This window comes from Falco naumanni, chromosome 6 (assembly GCF_017639655.2).
Source record: "Falco naumanni isolate bFalNau1 chromosome 6, bFalNau1.pat, whole genome shotgun sequence".
NCBI classification, from domain to species: domain Eukaryota; kingdom Metazoa; phylum Chordata; class Aves; order Falconiformes; family Falconidae; genus Falco; species Falco naumanni.
This window is the reverse complement of record NC_054059.1, coordinates 8,700,975-8,719,319: the sequence shown is the minus strand read 5'-3', so window position 1 is coordinate 8,719,319 and position 18,345 is coordinate 8,700,975. Positions and strand designations below refer to the sequence as shown.

Genomic DNA, 18,345 nt, shown 5'->3' with positions numbered 1-18,345 from the left:
GATACCTTAAGGGCAAGTGTCCAGAGGACGGGGCCAGGCTCCTTGCAGTGGTGCCCAGGACAGGACAAGGGGCAACGGGCACAAACGGCAACACAAGAAGCTCCATCTGAATATGAGGAAGAACTTTTTCACTGTAAGGTTGAAAAAGCACTGGAACGGGCTGCCGAGAGAGGCCAGGGAGTCTCCTTCTCTGCAGACATTCAAAACCTGCCTGGATGCATTTCTGTGCCGCCTGCTCTGGGTGAAGCTGCTTTAACAGGGGGTTGGACTAGATGATCTCCAGAGGTCCCTTCCAACTCTGACCACTCCGTGATTCTGTGATCAAATGCCTGTGCTGCCTATTGGTGCTCTGAAAACTCGCTACAAGATATTCTGTTTGTCTAAATTAAAATTAGGCGGAAGTTTGTCATATGTCTACTTTAAACAATTCTTTATATAACAATTAGAAAGAAACAACGTACAGCATGGCCACAAACAAGTCGTTGTTTTGAATCAGGCAGAAAAATGTTGAACCAATCTTAAATTTCCCAAGAGCCATACAAATTGTACAAGTGTTAAGCTTTCCTGCTTTGAGTGGTAACCAACAGTATCTGCAGGTACTCTGCGGTGATGAAAATCTTTAGTCAAAAGAGCATATAGAAGAGTACACTCTTTTACATTAGAATTAAAAATGCTCCTATGCATTTTTTGCTGGGATGAAGAAAACAGACTGGATAAAGATAAAATGTAATAAAGATAAAATGTAGTAAGAAATACTACAACCGACTACCTTATTTAAAGATGGCTGCAGGTGGGTGACTGCGTTGGTGCAGACACCCATGCCACACTGCCTGCAGCATTAGAATCTGAATATGTTCCGATACGAAAAAAATACTGAGAACATCTTCTAACTGCAAATATGGTCAAACTAGAAGGGAGACGTACGTAGAAGGAAAAAAAAACAACCCATGCCATTTGGATTAAATTTAGGAGAACGACAGCTGAGTGTGGGGTTTTGCTTTTATGAAATTAGTAGCATAGGTGTGCCTAAGAATACGATCTAGTTTTGGGTAGCTTTGGTTAGTCACACCCTGAATACAGTTATTTTCAATCTTCTCATGTTTGAGAGCAATGAAATGCGGGCCTGGATACTGCACTGACTCATGCAGTATTGCCTCTCTGGCTATTGATATTGGTTCAAGAAATGGACAAATTGATGTTTCCATACTTGTAAGTCTAAAATTTACGAATGTACAACAGGAATGTGATTTTTACTTGTTTACTTGCTGCTAGAGTATAAATTCTGTATGTTTAATTTACAGAAATTACTATTAATGTTATGGGGTGAGATTTGCTATATTTTGTAACTGATCATAGCTCCCACTCCGATCAGCAGTACAAGGTCAGTCTGTGGCAAGCTGAATGGAATCTTAAACACTTATTTAAACCTGTGTGACGTGTTGCCTTGTACATGGTTATCTCTAGAGCAGTACCTGCCAGTGGCAGGCAGAATGTTGTGGAAATCTGTAGGGAACTCATGTGATCCAAAGGTGACTTCTTTAGATCACAAGACCATTACTTAAATCCAAGTACACTGAATGAATTTGTATCTTTGAACAAAAGATAATCCATGGACAGTGGGTTTTCCTTTCTATCTCCTTTTGTAACACACTTCTATCTGTACACACGATGAGATAAGGTTTACAGCTTATTATTGTTTAAATCAGAGCTAATGCTATCAGTCTGAATAAAATAAGCAGATTGTCCTCTAATAAAAATAATAGTAGCAATAAAGTGTAACTATGCTTGTGACTTACCTACAGAGGACAAAATGCTTCATAAAGGTAGCTCATGTAAACAGACATGTGACCCACACTGTGCTTTAGGGGAATGACTAACTATGGGGAAACAGTGAGAATCTGGCTCAGTGTGTTTCTGGCATGAGTTGAGCCATCATACCTTTTTTTTCTCCTTTTTTAACTTCCACTAAACACAACTATACTATAGGCAGGCATGAAAACTGACCAATATACTGTAACATATAAGTGAAATATCAGAGAGACATCCAGCCTGTTTTATACATGATCTGCTGGATGGATATGTTTTACCTCAAGAATCCTGAATACAGGACTGCTGTATATTTGCACTGTTTATAATGTCAGTTGCATATATATATATGAAGAATCCATCTCTCCACTTGTTTCTGAATCGATTGGTTGAGATTTTTTGGCATACTTTCCTGATTGGTTAAATAGTAATTCCCACTTACTAGTGAAAAAACAACAGGTATTTTAAAACTGGAAGGTATTTATATGATTACTTCAGTATGACCTCACCCAGTAGTTTTTGTATTAAGATCATAACTTTTTTTTGAGCTATAGTACATCTTCTACAAAGAAATCTATTTATATTTGAAGAATGGAAGTGATGTTCTCAGGTAAATTGTTCCTATATTTAATTATCCTCAAGATAAGAATGTGGTCCTTATTCCTTGTACAAACTGGATTTCATTATGACATTTTTTGCATTTGAATTATGAGCTGTCAACTATTAGAAATAATTTCCCTATACAGGTATTTCTAGATCGAGTCACAGTAGAAAATAAGAGTTAAAATATACTCTGTGGCTTCAAAGCAATTAAAACTGATTGAATTAGACAGAGGAGAGTGGGATTCTCTTCCCATAATTATGAAACACTGAAACGTCTTATAAAAAAAAAGTGAATAATGTATCTGCGGATAGACACTGCTGTTTCTAGCATTGTTACACTTAATGTTAGGAATTACTTGTATCATTTAAAAATAGGATTGTCTTTAACTCGAGTGTGATCATTCTGGTGAAGTGTTTTAAAATCTAAAAAGCAATTGGAAATGAAAGCCACAATTACTATTCTGGACTGAGTGGGAAGCACTGCCTTAACATAGAGGTGGGTGATATGGCAGAATTAACTGGATGATTTCTGGCCCTAGGTGCAAATGAGTACAAAACTACTCCATTAAAACTTCTTTTCATTCTTTTCCTGTTCTCTGCCAGAGAGACTACAACTTGGCTGGCTCCAGATGCAGCGCCCCTGGTCTGCTTTTTATCAAAGTCTAAAATAATAATTTCTCTGCTAAACTGCAGAATGGTCCCTGGCATTTACGCTACCTAAGATGAAACCATTCACTTCTAAGTCCCTTTGTTCAAAACCATTGCTACTCTGCTCTTGTTCCTAGGGGTAAGACTTGTTCTTTGTCTTACTTGTTCCTAGGGGTAAGACTACCTTTTCTGTTCACACGTCTAATCTTCACAGGACTGTTTATAATGACAGCCAGGCCAAAACCTACATCTTCTCCTTCCACAGTGCATTTTAGAAAACAATTTCTCAGTTATATGTACCCAAGAAAGAGATGACTGTCCCTAACCAGCAAAATAACCCGTTACTGTGAGTGTGGAAGCAGGGACAGGGGAGAAACCAGTTCCAAAGTACCAATAAAATTACAGAAAAAGAAGGATGAAGCCAATCATAATTAGGGTAGGAGGAAGAGAGAAGACAGCAAGGGAACAGCTGTAGTGTCAAGACATAGTATTAGTGTGACAAGAGTGCTTACTAGCAGCTCCTATAAGAGGGGGTGAATCAGCTTGTCAAGCATTGGGGTGGCGAACATGCTGCAAAATTTCTTCAATGAACCACAGAGCAGTGAGGAAAACTTACAGCAACACTACAGGATGACAGAATTGACAAGAAAACAACAGTGAAACTATTCTTCAAGGAATGCAACAGAAATCATCTGGATGCCTCATCAGCTACAGAGATGTAATTTAAATAATGCAGCACCTACTGGGAGATGTTGGAAACTTCAGTAGTCTAAGGTTCAGCTGCAACCTATATACAAATTCGGAGAGATTTTGGAGTAGAATAGGCATGGAGCCATATGCTCACGTCAGAGCCCAATACTCACAATTTGCTCACAATTAGATCCATGTCATTCTGAGATAACAACATGGTAACAACAGTTACATCTGATTAATGCTGGCATAAACATGGGCATAATCTGGTCCATGTCAGTAGGGTCTGCAGTCATCATCAGATCCTCATGAATTCCTCTGCATGATTATTCAGAAATAATAGAAATGGCTGCCAGAGTTTTCTAATGGTTGTCAACAACACTAAGGACGTGCATAATAACTAATACACACAGATGGAGAACGCAGCTGATTTCAGCTCTTAGAAGCCTGGCGTATAGATTTAACACAAGTGGCCCTAAGTGACTGAACAACTTTCAAATGAGAAAGCTGTCTTCAAAATTTAATTGAAGTTGCTGGAATACCATAACATATACCAGGAACAATGTGGATATAATTGTTACCCCATCGGAGCTGGAAAGACATGAATGATAGGACTCATCTTCGCTAACATATTGGTCAGCCAAATTACATTTGGATAAACCTCTTTGATTGCCCATTTCCCTTTTTAGTACCAGTACAAATTCCCAAGACCATGTAGTCAAAACACCTTTGTATTCAAATGGAAATAATAATGTAGGTGGCAAGCTGCTTCTCCAGACAACTTTTTCTCCTCACCTAGGTCTAAACAGCAGGTCTTACTGAAGGTATTTCTTCTTTCCACCCTTCCATCATAAATGCCATAACTTCCTCTCCAAGACGGCTGCACAACCATCTTTTCCTTTTGAAGTTCCATGTATCACCAGAGGAGACAGCAGTCACTGAAATAAGACAGCAAGGAGTCTCCTTTCACTGCTTGTGCTGAAAACTGAAGTATCTCCTGAAATACCTGACCAAGGTTATTGCCACATTTTATAAATAATACAGCATGTATACTAACTGTACATAAACTGAATATATCTCATAGTTTATAGTTTGAGTTTAGCAATTCACAGGTCCAACAACTGACATTAATAACAGATGACAGACTTACAAGTAAAGTAATACCTTTCTAAACTATCTGTCTTCATTTGTAAGTTCTGCAGATCTGGCCACGACGAGATATATATATATATATATATATGTATATATATATATATATATATGTATGTATATATACACACACACACACATATATATATCTATATATGTGTGTATATATATGTATGTAGTGCAATATAGCTACATTCTTCCTACTCAAATACATTGCTTACTGAAAGAAACACAATTATTTGAATAATAAACTTGAACATCTGTAATCTCTTATACTATTAGACATACAAAGAAGTGGTTATATATCATTTGATGGTTATAATGTTTAATGTTTGCTATGTACTAACATTTCTCAAGTATTTATGCTTTGCTTTCCAGTGGAGTTGGAAACAATATTAACATTTGACATTTATGCTCCTCTTTCATTGAAGAGATTGTTTTTCTATTGTTTATTACAAATCTTGCCCCCTTTAGAAGCTCATCAGTATTTTGTTTCCAATGGATATACTGGGATATGTTAGAAGAACTTGTTTGATCCCATGATCCTGAGTGCTTTGTCAGCAGTCTCTAAGGATAAAGGGCAAGTGACTGGTCTCCTCACTTAGCAGTAGGATTAAGCCTTTTATCTTGCATAAATCCCAACAATTAAGAAATTCAAAATCAATATGAAAAAAAAAAATTTTTCACGCAACACTTAATGAAACATTCTTCACTGAAATAGTCCTGTGGTCATGAACAGAGATATTCAGTAATGGCTTGGAACTCAGAAAAAAAGACTGTCTAAATGTAATAGTGATAAATATTTCATATTAGACATGAGATCTCCTATTCCAGTGTTTAAAACAAGGCCTTATTCAGATGGGGTTACACATGAGCCCTCTCATTTGAAAGAGATCATGCCAAATATACATCACTCCGGTTTCTAATCTTTTTCTTTGAGGCAAGGTTTTGGAGTTAAGAATTCCTGGAGCAGAGTACAAATGCTATCCAGTGTGGTCAGTCTTACAGACAATTATCAACACAGACGAGGAAGAGCAACTCAAAGAGGCTTGTCATATGTGTTGGAGGTTGCATGAAAGGGGTTGATGGAAAAGCATGTGCACGGACAAGATGTGAAACTGTTAAAAGGGAAAGGATTGATGTGGGGGTAACTGAAAGGTGACAGTGATAGACATTTGGAGGAAGAACAGCTGCAAAAGCAGAGCAAGGAGATTCAGCTGGGTGATGGCAGCAGCTGAAGAAGGAATGTGAGGTGGTCACTTTGGTAAAGAGAACATTAGAAAGAACTTTTCATAAAATCTGAGATGGAAAATACGTACATATGAAAGACCATCATTTCAATCGCAAAAAACCAATATAATGTAATGAAAGTATGAGGAAGAGTGTTTGGAAACAGAAAGGCCTTAGACAATGTCACAAAATGGAGTGATGCACTCCATTTGTAAGAAAGAAGTAGCAACGTGTTTATTGACAGAAAGCTTCAGTTTAACAAAGTTTAGTGGTAAATGTGACAGTGGTTTAACAAGATTGGATGGCAAGGGACACGTGATTTTTTACTGCATAGAGGACACGGTTAGACAAAACTATCGGGGAGACCCTCCCACTGAGTCCCGAGGTTCAGAAAGGAGCCCCTTGCTTTCCGAACTCCTTCTCAGAGGGAAGTTTAGGTGTGGCTGGATCCAGACTTAGTCCCAGACTTGGTCAACGGTTCATATCTAAAGGATTATATGTGCACAATCAATCCCTTATGACACCTAGCGCTTGCCAAGAACCTGTTGCAGCAAGGAATCTCTCAGCCTCGAGGAGCAGCCTCCCCTCTCACGGGAGATGCCGGTGTGCAGGCTGCTGCCGTGCAGACTGCTCGGGGGGCCCCGGGCTCCCACCACAGCCATACCCGCACCCCAGCCCTTGCCTCGGTCGGCGCATGCCCCGCCAGCCCTCAACTGCTCACCAAGATGCACGGCCCCCAGCTGCTGCGGCGGTGCTACCTGCCTCCCCAAATTCCAACTTAACCCAGATGTGGCCATCACAACCACCACCGGTGGCTATTGCTTCAGACGGGTGGGACGGGGAGGCGCACACCACCACAATTATTAAAAATAAGACGGAGGGAGGTTGGATGTGCTGTTGGGAGGTGGTTTGAGAGACACAGGGAACAGGTAACACGTGCAGGCCTATTAATTCTTTTTATTCCTCTGGGCCATCTGCTGGGGCAGAATTTGAGGATTTCAGACATTTGTTCAATATTCTTCGATGTCGGGATGGCAAAATGAAAATCTCAGCGGAAGAGAAGAAAACGTTTAAGGGGAAACCTGAAGACTTTTGCTTCAGCCACGGCTGTGACAGCACCGAGTGGGAGGGGAGCCTCGGCCCCGCGCCGCGCCCAGCGCTGTCAGCGGCAGCGCCAAGGGGGCAGCGCAGCCGCCGGCCCGGCCCGGCCCAGCCCAGCCCAGCCCCGCACCCGGCGCTGCCGCTACGCGGCCGCCCCCACCCCGGCCCCCGCCATGCCCGCGCACGCGCACCTCCCGCTCCCGCCCTCCGCGCGTGCTTCACGCCCCCGCGTGCCGAGCACGCAGCCCCGCCCCCGCCAGCCCCGCGCCCTGACCGCGTGTCTCAGGCGCGTCTCTCGCGCACGCACAGCATGCCCTTTCGCTCCCCTCCCACCCCTCCACCCACCGCAGGGCGGCTTCTGATTGGCCAGTCCGCCGCCCGGCGCTGGCCACTCAGAAAGGCCGCCCAGGTCCCCGCCTCTTTAGAACGCGCGGCGGCCGCGGCGGCCCCTGACAGCGGCGGCGATGGCGGCGGCGGGGCTGGCGCTGCGCGGGGCGCTCGCCTCCGGGGCGGCGGCGCGCAGCCGTGGCGGGCTCTGGAGCCGCCTGCCCTCGCTGCCAGCCGCGCCTTGCCGGCCCGCGGCGCACTTCGCTTTCCAGCCGGACCCGGCACCCAGCGCGTACGGTGAGAGCGGGGCCGGGCTCGGGGTCTACCCCGCGGGCCGGGCTCACCCTCGCTCTGCTGCCGGGTCCGCCCCACCGTCCCCGCCGCCGCCCTCTTGGGGGAGGGCCCGCCCGGTGGGGTGGGGCGGGGGGGGGGGAGGGATGGAGAAGGGTGGGCGCCTCCCGCCTCCACCCCCTCGGGCCGCGCCGCACTGCCCGAGGCGCCGGCGGTGGTCGCGGGAGGGGCGCTCGCCCGTCGGGGCAGCCGCCCCCAGCCGCAGCACTGAGGACCAGACCCGGGGCGGCGGCGGCCTCCGCCTGGGGGCGCCTCCCCGCCGTGTCCGCGGCGCTTCCCCCCGCGGGTTTTCCGCGAAAAGAAACTCGGGCTGTGGGTGCGGTGGCCCCCGCGGCCCGCTGGGCGCCGGTGGTGCCTCAGGCGTCGTTCGTGCCTCACCGGTACCGCTCGGGGGCGGGCGGGGAGCCGAGTGGTTTTCGGGCAGTCAGCGCAGTAGTTGGGCTGGGCCTGCCCGTGCCTGCTCCGTCCTCCAGGCCCCTCCCCTGCCCCTCTCCTGTGCCAGTGCTAAAGCATCTAGCAGTGACTTGCATCCCTCCTAGGTTTGTTGTTGTTGTGGGTTTTTTTGTGTGTGTGGTTTTTTTTTTTTACTGCATGCTTAAGTCATGAATGGGGTAATAAACCTGTGATTAATAAAGACTGCTGTCTAGTGAAAGGTTTGAGGTAACACTCATGGTCACACAGTTGAGAGTAAACGCAAATCAGTTGGAAATGAACAGCTCAAGGTAAAAACAGCTATTTTGACTTCACTTCTGAGATGCATCCATGCAAATGACTAGTGCTGAGTTTCCTCCTGGAAGAAGCCTGCCAGCTGCAGAATAGCTGTTTCTCTCAGGTGAACTGCACTGTCTACCAGAAAGTTGTTACTTAGCTGAATACCTTTGTATTCCAACTTGGTCATTAAGTCTGGGAAAACTCTCAGCCATTTGTTAGGCACTGGGAGGTATAGGCATCCAACGTGTCACAGGGTGAAGCATGTCCCGACTTGAGATCACAGTGAAGAAGCTCTAGAGGGGCGGGCCAGTTTTTGTTGCCCTTTATTATTAGAAAGCTACTTCTGCTTTGATTTAAAGTACACTTTGAGATTCTGTGAAAAATGGTGAAAGTAAAATAAAAAGTCATGCCAGTACCAATCTTGATACTAAGGTAATGCTTCTCCGACTCCACAGTTGAAATTTGAAGGGTAGAATTAGTCTCTCCTTTTCTGTGAAGGCTGATGCAGAGGCCTTTATTATAAGCAAGAGCAGCAGGTCAGAACAGTCTGTGTGAGGAATTTCAGACGGTTGCTTAAATAAGAGACATGTATTTATATCAAGTACTGGAACACCTGTATCTCGTGGAAAAGACAACCTAAATACTAGTGCAGATAACTTGGGAGAGAGAAATAACTGCTGTTCCAGTTTTCATTCACTTGAATTCGTAAGTGTTGATTATTTGTAGCTTTCATATAATTTGAACAGTTCCCATATTTTTTTTTACAGTTTCCCCCTCTCAGAGCCGTGTAAAGTGTAACAAGTGAAGCCATCAAGCACAGGAATGTGGCACGCAGCTCTGGTGTGGCATGACGTTGGTCTTTAACAAAAAAGGCTAACATTATTTAATAATTTAGGAAGAAGGGAAGCTGAATGGTTGTTGAGAGATACTGTAGCTACTGGAAACAGTGTAGCGCTCCTTTGTGATTTCTAACACCTGTTCTCATGTTTGTCTGGGATCTTGGTTTTTTTGTGCCCTGTGTGCTGGTGGGTAGTATTCTCCTGGGCTGTGTGTGGCTCCTAGTCATGATTTAGGTAGAGGTTTTGCTGGTTAAAGAGCTACCCAATGTCAGCCAGGCAATTTTTTATTCACTCGGTTTCTGATAAGGCATTATTTTATTTGCTTGGAGAATCTTGAGTTGGTCACAGTCGTGGGAATCGGGCTATTGTTTTATACCATTTTTGCTTTCAGGCTTGTTTGTTTTTCCTTGCAATGCTGGAATGAAGACGGGCACTTGCATAGCCTTTCTTGGTTTTGAAAGCTTTCTTTCAGTCCATGCTGCAGAAGACTTTAATACAGCAGTCTGTTTTCTTTACCCATTTAAAGCATAGCTCTTCAGCATCAAGTTTTCTTCCTCTGCAGTCTGACGCTTTCTAACAGCAGTCCAGAGAGCAGGCTGGTGGACTTGAGAACTTCTGATCATAATAGGTGCCTGTAAACTGGAAAGTCTGGAGATAAAAATAAAATAATTAAAGAATGATGAGGTAAAGTTAATGACATCTGCTGAATCTTATCAGAAGGATTCCCAGTCCTCAAAACAATAATGCTTTACTATGGTTTCTTCCTTGGAAAAACTGTTGGTAGTCATTGTTCCTAGGTGTTTGGCTAGACTGCACTTGCTGTAGCGAAGAGCATACCTTTGGAAAAAAGGTTGAGTGCATGGTAGTAGAATTAAAGTCCTTGGGATTGCAAAGTATACCATGCTCAGTCCCATCTATCCTGTAATTTAAGCTTACTCCGCAAATGAGTCTTGGGTACTGCTAACAGGGATCTGGTTTATGACTGTTAACTAAGGTTTTAGTCATGTTTTGCAACAGTCTTCTGATGTACTGTGTTTTGAACCAAATTAAATGGCTAAATAATCACTTTCACACAGGGCAAACTCAGAAGATGAATCTCTTCCAATCCATAACAAGTGCCTTGGACAATACTTTAGCCAAAGATCCGACTGCAGGTATGTTATGCTTGTTAGTGTCCTCTGCTTTATATAAATTGCATTTTGTTTTCTCTATTTGTGTACAATATTAAATGCATTTCTCCTGGCCTTGGAAGTTTTCTAGTAAGTTTTTCTACACTTTGACCCCAAACAAAGCTTAAAAATGTGTTGTATTAAGAGATTATTAATGGATTATGTGATTTAAGATGCAGTTGAGCCTTCTGTATTAGCTGGGTGTATTTTGTTTGAAAATTGAGGGCTGAAAGATACATTGCTTAATATGCTTAACATGGTGTTACTGATGTGAACTGTACTTAAGGGCAGCCTGTGTCCAACCAGTAAGTAAATGAGCTCTAAAAATGTAAATTTTAGTTTTTAATTCCTTCAACTCTCTGTGCTCAAAATATGGTATTTTTAAGAGACTAAATGTTCCTCGCTCTGTCCATTTTTCCTTCTCTCCTTCCCTGCCTTCCAAAATTCCTTTTCAGCTTTACTGGTTTCTACTTGTCATTGTGCATAGGCAGTGTAAGATTTTCTAGGCTTTTGGAGTCTGGATAACCTGTAAATTTGAAGATGCTAGTTCATCATAGGATAACCCTTTTAAATCAAGCTAAACTCTTTTGCACAGAACTATTTACTCTACTGTCAATTCTTAGAGGTGACAGGAGGTCTGTTGCTTCTGTTGTCATAATAAAGGTGTGGTGATGGCCAGATATTTGAGAGAGGTGTTTAATGTAATGAACACAGCTGCAAAAGCTGCATGATCTTGTGTAATTTTGGTTTTTCTTTTTAGTGTGTTAGTAACTCTTCGGCATTGCTTCAACCACTGCTCAACCTGAAGTCTGACTAATCATCTAATCTGTTAGGACAAGTCTGTCTGGTACTCTTGCCTGTATACATTTTCTCTCAATCTACAATCTACAACTTGTTACAATTGCTGTTATTAAATTAAACTTAGACAACTAAGGGTAAATTAGTGCCAAGAACAGATTCTAGTACCTGTTCTATAGAATCAGCCATGTAAAAGTAGAACGTTAGTCCATCAGGAACTTAAACTCCTATATAATCTTCAGCCTTTTAGTCACTCTGAGATTCCAGTCTTGCTTCTCAACTTTGCTGGGCTGGATCTTTGCAAAGTTCTTTGCAAGACCACGTTGGAGTTCCGCAGTTCAGACATGCAGTTTGTCAGCATCCCCCTAGTTAGTGAATTAATTAGTACTTCTTGCAATGGAAAGCATGTCCTTCGTATGTTTTTAGTTGTATGGGAATTGAGCAACTATTGATTTAAGTAGTGGAAATCCTCATGCTTGTGTTGATGAGAATTGGAATCTGTCTAGGAAAACATTTTCAGTGGCTGAAAAGAATGAATAAAATGATGCTGGTTTGCTGATACTGGCATTAAATGTTTTCTTTTTTTTTTGTGTTTGTTTTTTTAATGCCAGCTGGCTTAAAATTGAATGGCCATATGGTAATGGAAAGGCCTTACAAAGATTTTAAGTACAAAACCCCAACAAATTAATATTAAAAATTAATTAAGTGATCTGGGGACAGTCACATACTCCATGACTGCATTGGTTTTACATCTTTATACAAGTTATTTTTCTTTAATTGGTGTCATTAATATGATTGTCAAAAGTGTGTTAATACCTTTTAGTATTTTCAATCAGAAATATATTTTATTTGAATAAAATTAATATTTGAAAGGCAAGGAGGCTAACTTACTATTTTGTGTCCTTTAAAATATGGAGAGTATTGAAGAATATGGGAATTATCCAAACTCCCTCCAGTCCATGCAAGCTGCTATTGGTGATACTGCTGCTTCTCTTACATGCTTAAACAAATTGAAATGGGCGATGCTTATTTCTGTGAATTAAATAACAAAAATGTTTTAAGAAAAATCAGACCTCATCATTCCGTAAATTAAACAAAAAAAAAAACCAACACAAGATTAGTTGGTATGAAGCTAAATTTTAAAGGCAATTACTTTTAGTGATAAAACTTTATTGGCTACATCACCCACACTGTAAGCAGTGTTGAATATTGAGAGTTGTCCTGGTTATTAGATACCCATCTTTTCTGTAGAGGAGTTCCTCTGAAGCCAGTCTTCTGGCTAGTATGTTTGGAGAATGTCTGAAATTTCATGTTGGAATGGTATTTTGAAGAAAATGTAATTTTGAATTTTTTCAAAACACCAGATTTACTGGAATCTGTGGATGAAAAATGCAAATGGTTGTCAGTTAAAGCAGAACACATAACTTCAGTGACTCTGTAGTGATTGAATGTAATTGTTTCTTGGAGTGATAGAAATTTATTCATTTATATATGGATATTGCAGAAAAAAGTAGATGGTTTAATGAAAACATAGCTGAATCAAGTTTTTGAAATCTGTTTTGAGACATAGTTGTGTTGCTGTAATGATTCCTCATTAACCTTGCGCTAGCTGTGCATGAGAAACACTTAGGTCTAGATAAATCTTGAAGTAAAATGAAATACAAAGTGCTACTTACGTTAGTGTCTCAAAAACCTTTGAAAGATGTTTATTAAAAATAAGATGCATTGGAGTAATATTAGCCTCCTGTACTGTTCTTATTTTTCAGTAATATTTGGTGAAGATGTGGCCTTTGGTGGAGTCTTCAGGTGTACAGTTGGCTTGCGAGACAAATATGGTAAGTTAACGTCTAAATCTGACATTGTTTTCACATTAGCATCTCTGTTCTTTTGTGCCCCTTTATGGTCTGTGGGAGAAGAGAATGTGTGTGGGAGAAGCATGGTAAATGGACTTCTGTTTTCCTTTCTGTCCTTGGAAATATATAAATGGTAACAGATTCAAGTTTTTTCTAAGCTTTCAAAGCTTAGAAACTTGCTGACATAATTTCAGGAGTCTTCTACTTCTTCAAGGAACTTTGCCAATATAACTTCTTTGTTTAAATTGCATTTGGAGCAGTTATTCATCACTGTGGCCACACTTAATTACTGTAAACAAATCAAAGCCTCTTAGCAACAATACATGGTGGTGATGCTTTTTTATGCTATCTGTCAAGAACCATGAAGGAATTGCATTAAAATGGATTTAAACTTTGTTAAATATAGTATTGTCTAGCATGGCCTGGAAAGCCAATACAGAAACGATGTGTTACAGCTACGACTGTGCTTCATCTAGAATGTGATTGGTTTACTTGTTTGGAAGACTCATGTGAAGGCATTCAGAGAAATGGTGTAACCTTTGTCTTGGAATCTTACAAGTATCCTTTATCACTAGATAGGAAAATCAGGTTTGCAAAAGTATATGAAAAATAAGATGGTGCTTAATTATCTCATACCTCAGAGAGTTGAGGCGAGCTCATTGGAAGAGAAAAAATACTTGCAGGAATGTTTTTATTTTTATTGAGAACTTATTTTTAAAGTAAGTATTAAATAGAGAATTTCTCTGAAACTTGCAGGAGCTTTTAAAAATTTGTTTCCATCTGTGATTTAAATTAATCCGTATATAGTGTTCATTTTGGAAAAAATGTAGTTCTGCTACTTCTGGTGGACAGTCTCCTACACCTGAGTATTAGCAGCTTCCAAGAAAGGTGGGGGAAGGAAAAGAGCTTTCAGACAGTATGTTGTTAACACAAGCATGTCAGTGTCGCGTTCACAGTTCTTGATGGATAGAATTTAACCGCCTAGTTGGAGATACCTGGTTGGCAAATCTAGAGGACTTTTCAAAGTCCTTCGCTGTTCTTCCAATTAAGTTTCTTCTTTGGTTATCCATTTGATGTGGTTTCATTAAGTACGCATTTTGCTGTGAGAAGTACTGTTACTGGAACACTAAAAAAAAATATCTAATGGTTCATGTATGGCATGCAAGGTAGTACATAGCAGTTTACAGGTCTTGGAAACTGGTTGTGGATACAGTAACCTGGTAGCTTTTAACTTGGCAGCTGTGGTCTCACTGTTAAACAGAGTAAGAGGTTATAAAATGTTACGTTGCAGCAGCTTGCTTTCTTCGAGGCACTAAGATGACTAGGACCACTTGAAGCCAGTGATTATTTCATTTTATTTCCCTAAAGGAGGCAAGTTACTGCCAACTTGGAGATGTCCAAGACTCAGTTTTTTGGAGTAAACCAAAAAAGGGAGAGGAGGATGATTATATTTTTTAGAAGTTTGAGAAACATAACTACACTTTGTTGTCTTGTTTCTCCATTTCAATTATTACGTGGATGTTTTCTCACTCTCTGGTTTATACTTTAATGTTCGGATAGTTTGGACAGGGCTTTTATTAGCAATGATCTTTAGTGCAGCGTGTTGAAGTTGAGTTAGACTTCTGTTACTCTGGTGTGATATGTTAACTCTGTTTACTAGACCATGTGGAAACGAAGCCTCTGAGACAGCAGTCGGTTGCTGAAAACATGGACAATAGAAGACTTCATGTGGGAAATAAGCAACAGAAGCAGATGGCTCCATAAGCAACTTTGTTCTTAGTGAACATCTCCAACTTAAAAGACAAAAGGAACAAACTTTTTATTGTTAGGGTGTTGCTTTGAGGGTCACTAGTTGGTTTTCTTTGATGTGAGAAACTGATAAAATAGTGGAATGAAGGAAAGACATTATTTAGTTCTTTTAGTAGCGTTTTATTGATGGTGTATTCAGAAGTGCCAGTGCTGTTCAAAGACTGTGTGTTAGTCCCTGCCCCAGAGTGCAGGGGATACTGTTGAGGGAGTGCAAAGAGCTATGCACACAGCGTTAGTGTGATAAACAACGGTCACAGCACATCAGCGGTCTACCAAGAATCAGATTTATGGGTATAATAAAGACCGTGAGTTATTTGAGGAAGCTATGATGTGCCTTCAGAACATTTGAAAAGAGCTCCTTTAAAGCATGAGAGGCAACATGAGACATTGTGGAAGTACTTACATGAAGACTGAAGGGTTAATGAAGGCTCCTATCGCCATTTGGTCAGAAAGGGCACTGACCTCTTTAGGGTGCCTAAGAGGATAGGCTGGATAAGGAAAAACTACATAGTGCTCTTGTTTTGTTTGATTGTAAAATAAAGTGGGTGGGTATGTGAAGTGCTGGTGAGATCAAATTAATAAGGTAGGAAACTATCTCTTCACATTCATTCCGAGCACTGCGAAGATTGTACTTGTTAGAGGAAAAGTGTGTTAGCTAGGAGAGGAGAGATTTGAAAAGCTTTTTGCTGTTTCCTACCTAAAAAAAGTTTGTCTTCCAGATTCATTATAGAGATTCCCAAGATACATTTGTTTTACAGGTTTTGAGATTTAGGTCTAGGTGAGAAGTGAACTGAAGATGTTGATAGTGATTGAGAGAAGGAAGGAGGTGGAGGAGACATGACAGGAGAAACAGAGTTCTTTATGCTGATGAAGTGCCTGTAAGTAAATGAAGGCAATATCTGAAATACAAGTTTGGACAGAAAGAAAAGTCTAAAGATAAGATTAATTTAGGAGTCATTCATATAATGATAATTTAACTTTGTAAGGCAGGTAAGATGACACGGGTAACTTGGCTTCTTTCCTCACTAACAGTGAAATCCTGTAGAAAACAGGCAGTGGCTGAAGTGGGAATGGCAAAGATGAACTAGAGGATGTACTAAAAGTATAGTTAAAATGCTGAGGGAGAAGCAGGAAAGAGTGAAAGTGCAAAAATTGAAGGAATCAAAAATTTCAAGAGGGGTGTGGCTCTCTGTCAGTGCTGTCTTAGAGATTAAATTCTGGGTGCAGTGCTTGTTTTATGCAAAGGCTACAGTCCACGTAAAATAAGGAGGAACTTCAGACAGAACTGATAAACAAGGAACCTCATGGATCTTACCTGCATGGGGAAGATTACATATATTTTCTGACTCTCCCCACTCCCCTCCTGCGCTTGCCATCAACAGACTAGTAAGATACACAAGAGATGTAATTCGAGGTTCTTTCTATATGTGGATGTAAAATATGAAGGAATTATTATTTTTTTTTCTCCTTTCCTGGAAGAGGGAGGCTTGGCTTTTTTTGTTTGGGTGTTTTTTTTTCCTGTAGCTAATCAAAATCACTAGGTGGCAGTCTATGCCTGCAAGTTGTTATTCTGATACAAATTGATAGCTCCTTTTTTAGCACTTTCTTCGAGGTCAAGGTCTAAATATCACCTAATGTTACAGTAGGGAGAATTTGGTATATCAGTACTCAGTAGTTGTACTATACAGATGTTGGTTACTATCCAGACTGTTACTGAAGCCTCTCTGGAGAGATAGAGATTTGCTTTTAGAATAAATCTGTCATCAAATCTAAAACCTTTTTTTGCCAGGAAAGCAATTTAAGCCCGAGTTTAGAGTAACGTTGTAATATAAACACAGCTAGAGGCCTAAGTGAAAGAAGGCAAGCTTGTTGACTTTGTAAGGAAATAAATCCTAATTTTTGATTGGATGAATTTTTGACATGCTACAAAGAATTATGTTTGAAGATGTTTAATTGAGGAATCATATGTAAACAGGTCAGTATATGCAAGTTTTTTTCCCATGATAGCTATGACTTGGGATAGTATGTTTGTTCCTGTAAATCTTAAGTCAACATCTGGAATAGGCAATTCCAGTTTTCTGGCATAGCTTTGCTGCTCATGATCTTTCTGTTGGTGTTAATGTTTTGCATGAACTTCATGCTTAGAAATCTGCTGCTGTATAATCCTCCATCCTGAAGATGAGTACACTGTCTGAAATTTTTGTATGGAGAGTTCCTTTCAGACGAGGGAAGCAAGTCTTGTACAGTTTTATCCTTTGTCCCTTCCTTCTGGTCTTGCACACTGGAAGGCATATTCTTGTTTTAGTCCTTGTCTCCTTCCCCATCAGCCCCTGCCAGGTTCAAGATTGTTACTGTTTTGCAGAGGTTACATACTCTAACCTGTAGGGTATCATTTCTGAAGTAATGGATATCTGCTGTTCCGTAGTCCTGCTCTCTGGAGATGTTTCATGTCTCTAGAGCAAAGGTGTAAACTGCATGACTGGTAGTCTGTTTCCCTGCCTACTGTATTTTTGTAACATAGGTGATATCTACAAACATTTTTTTATTTTTTGTTCTATTTTTTAAAGGGACGTACATTATTATTTTGATCTTTTGAAGAAAATGCTATCTGAGTGGAATAGCTATACATTTGTCTTCAAGTCTGCAGATGGATTTGAAACAGTAATCTTGGAGGTTGAATAAGTGTCCTGTTGCTCTGCCTGAAGTATGAAATAAAGTTGCAGCATGTAAAGATCAGTATCATCCACAATACAAATACAGGGGAGATCAGAGGTAGGAATTGGATGATAGGAAGTAAAGAAATGGGAGGAAAAAACAGGGTAAGGTAGAAATGGAGAAAGCAGACAGAATTAAAGGCTGAGAAAAATAGCAGAAATAGTGATTGACAAGGAAGGCTACTCAGAAGAATGCCAGAGCAGGTTTTTGTTTTGAGTAACTCCAAAAAAAGACCTATCTAACCTACTGTGGTCAAAAAATGAAGATTTTGAGATTGTATAAACAGGGGAAGTCAATAAATGTATTATATACTCTCTGCCATCCTGCAAACACTTCCAGCTTGAGGGCTTCCTTATCTAGAGGTGCCTCTGTGTAGTCACCAGACTCAGTAGAGATTTGTCTTTAATACCGTTCTGGTCTACACTTGAAGGGAGGCTCTAATGTGCACGTACTGTCATGTCAAAAGTCTATCCTTAGCGAGGGTAAGGATCAAGAGCATTCTGACTATTTCAAAGCTTGATATTCTGAACATGTGGAATAGGATCC

The 18,345-nt window shown here is 40.9% G+C and overlaps 1 protein-coding gene across 2 annotated transcripts in view; it reads left to right on the top strand.

Annotated features, from left to right (window-relative positions):
* Nucleotides 1-7,663: 7,663 nt before the first annotated feature.
* BCKDHB (branched chain keto acid dehydrogenase E1 subunit beta) overlaps nt 7,664-18,345 on the top strand; it is a 131,841-nt gene continuing 121,159 nt past the window's right edge. Inside the window, exons 1-3 of one of the 2 annotated variants that reach the window (XM_040597651.1) lie at nt 7,664-7,851; nt 10,532-10,609; nt 13,189-13,257. In XM_040597651.1, coding sequence (XP_040453585.1) covers nt 7,692-7,851; nt 10,532-10,609; nt 13,189-13,257 — 307 coding nt within the window. In that variant the 5' untranslated portion in view covers nt 7,664-7,691. The remainder of the gene's footprint in view (nt 7,852-10,531; nt 10,610-13,188; nt 13,258-18,345) is intronic. The other variant, XM_040597652.1, reaches the window with a different exon arrangement.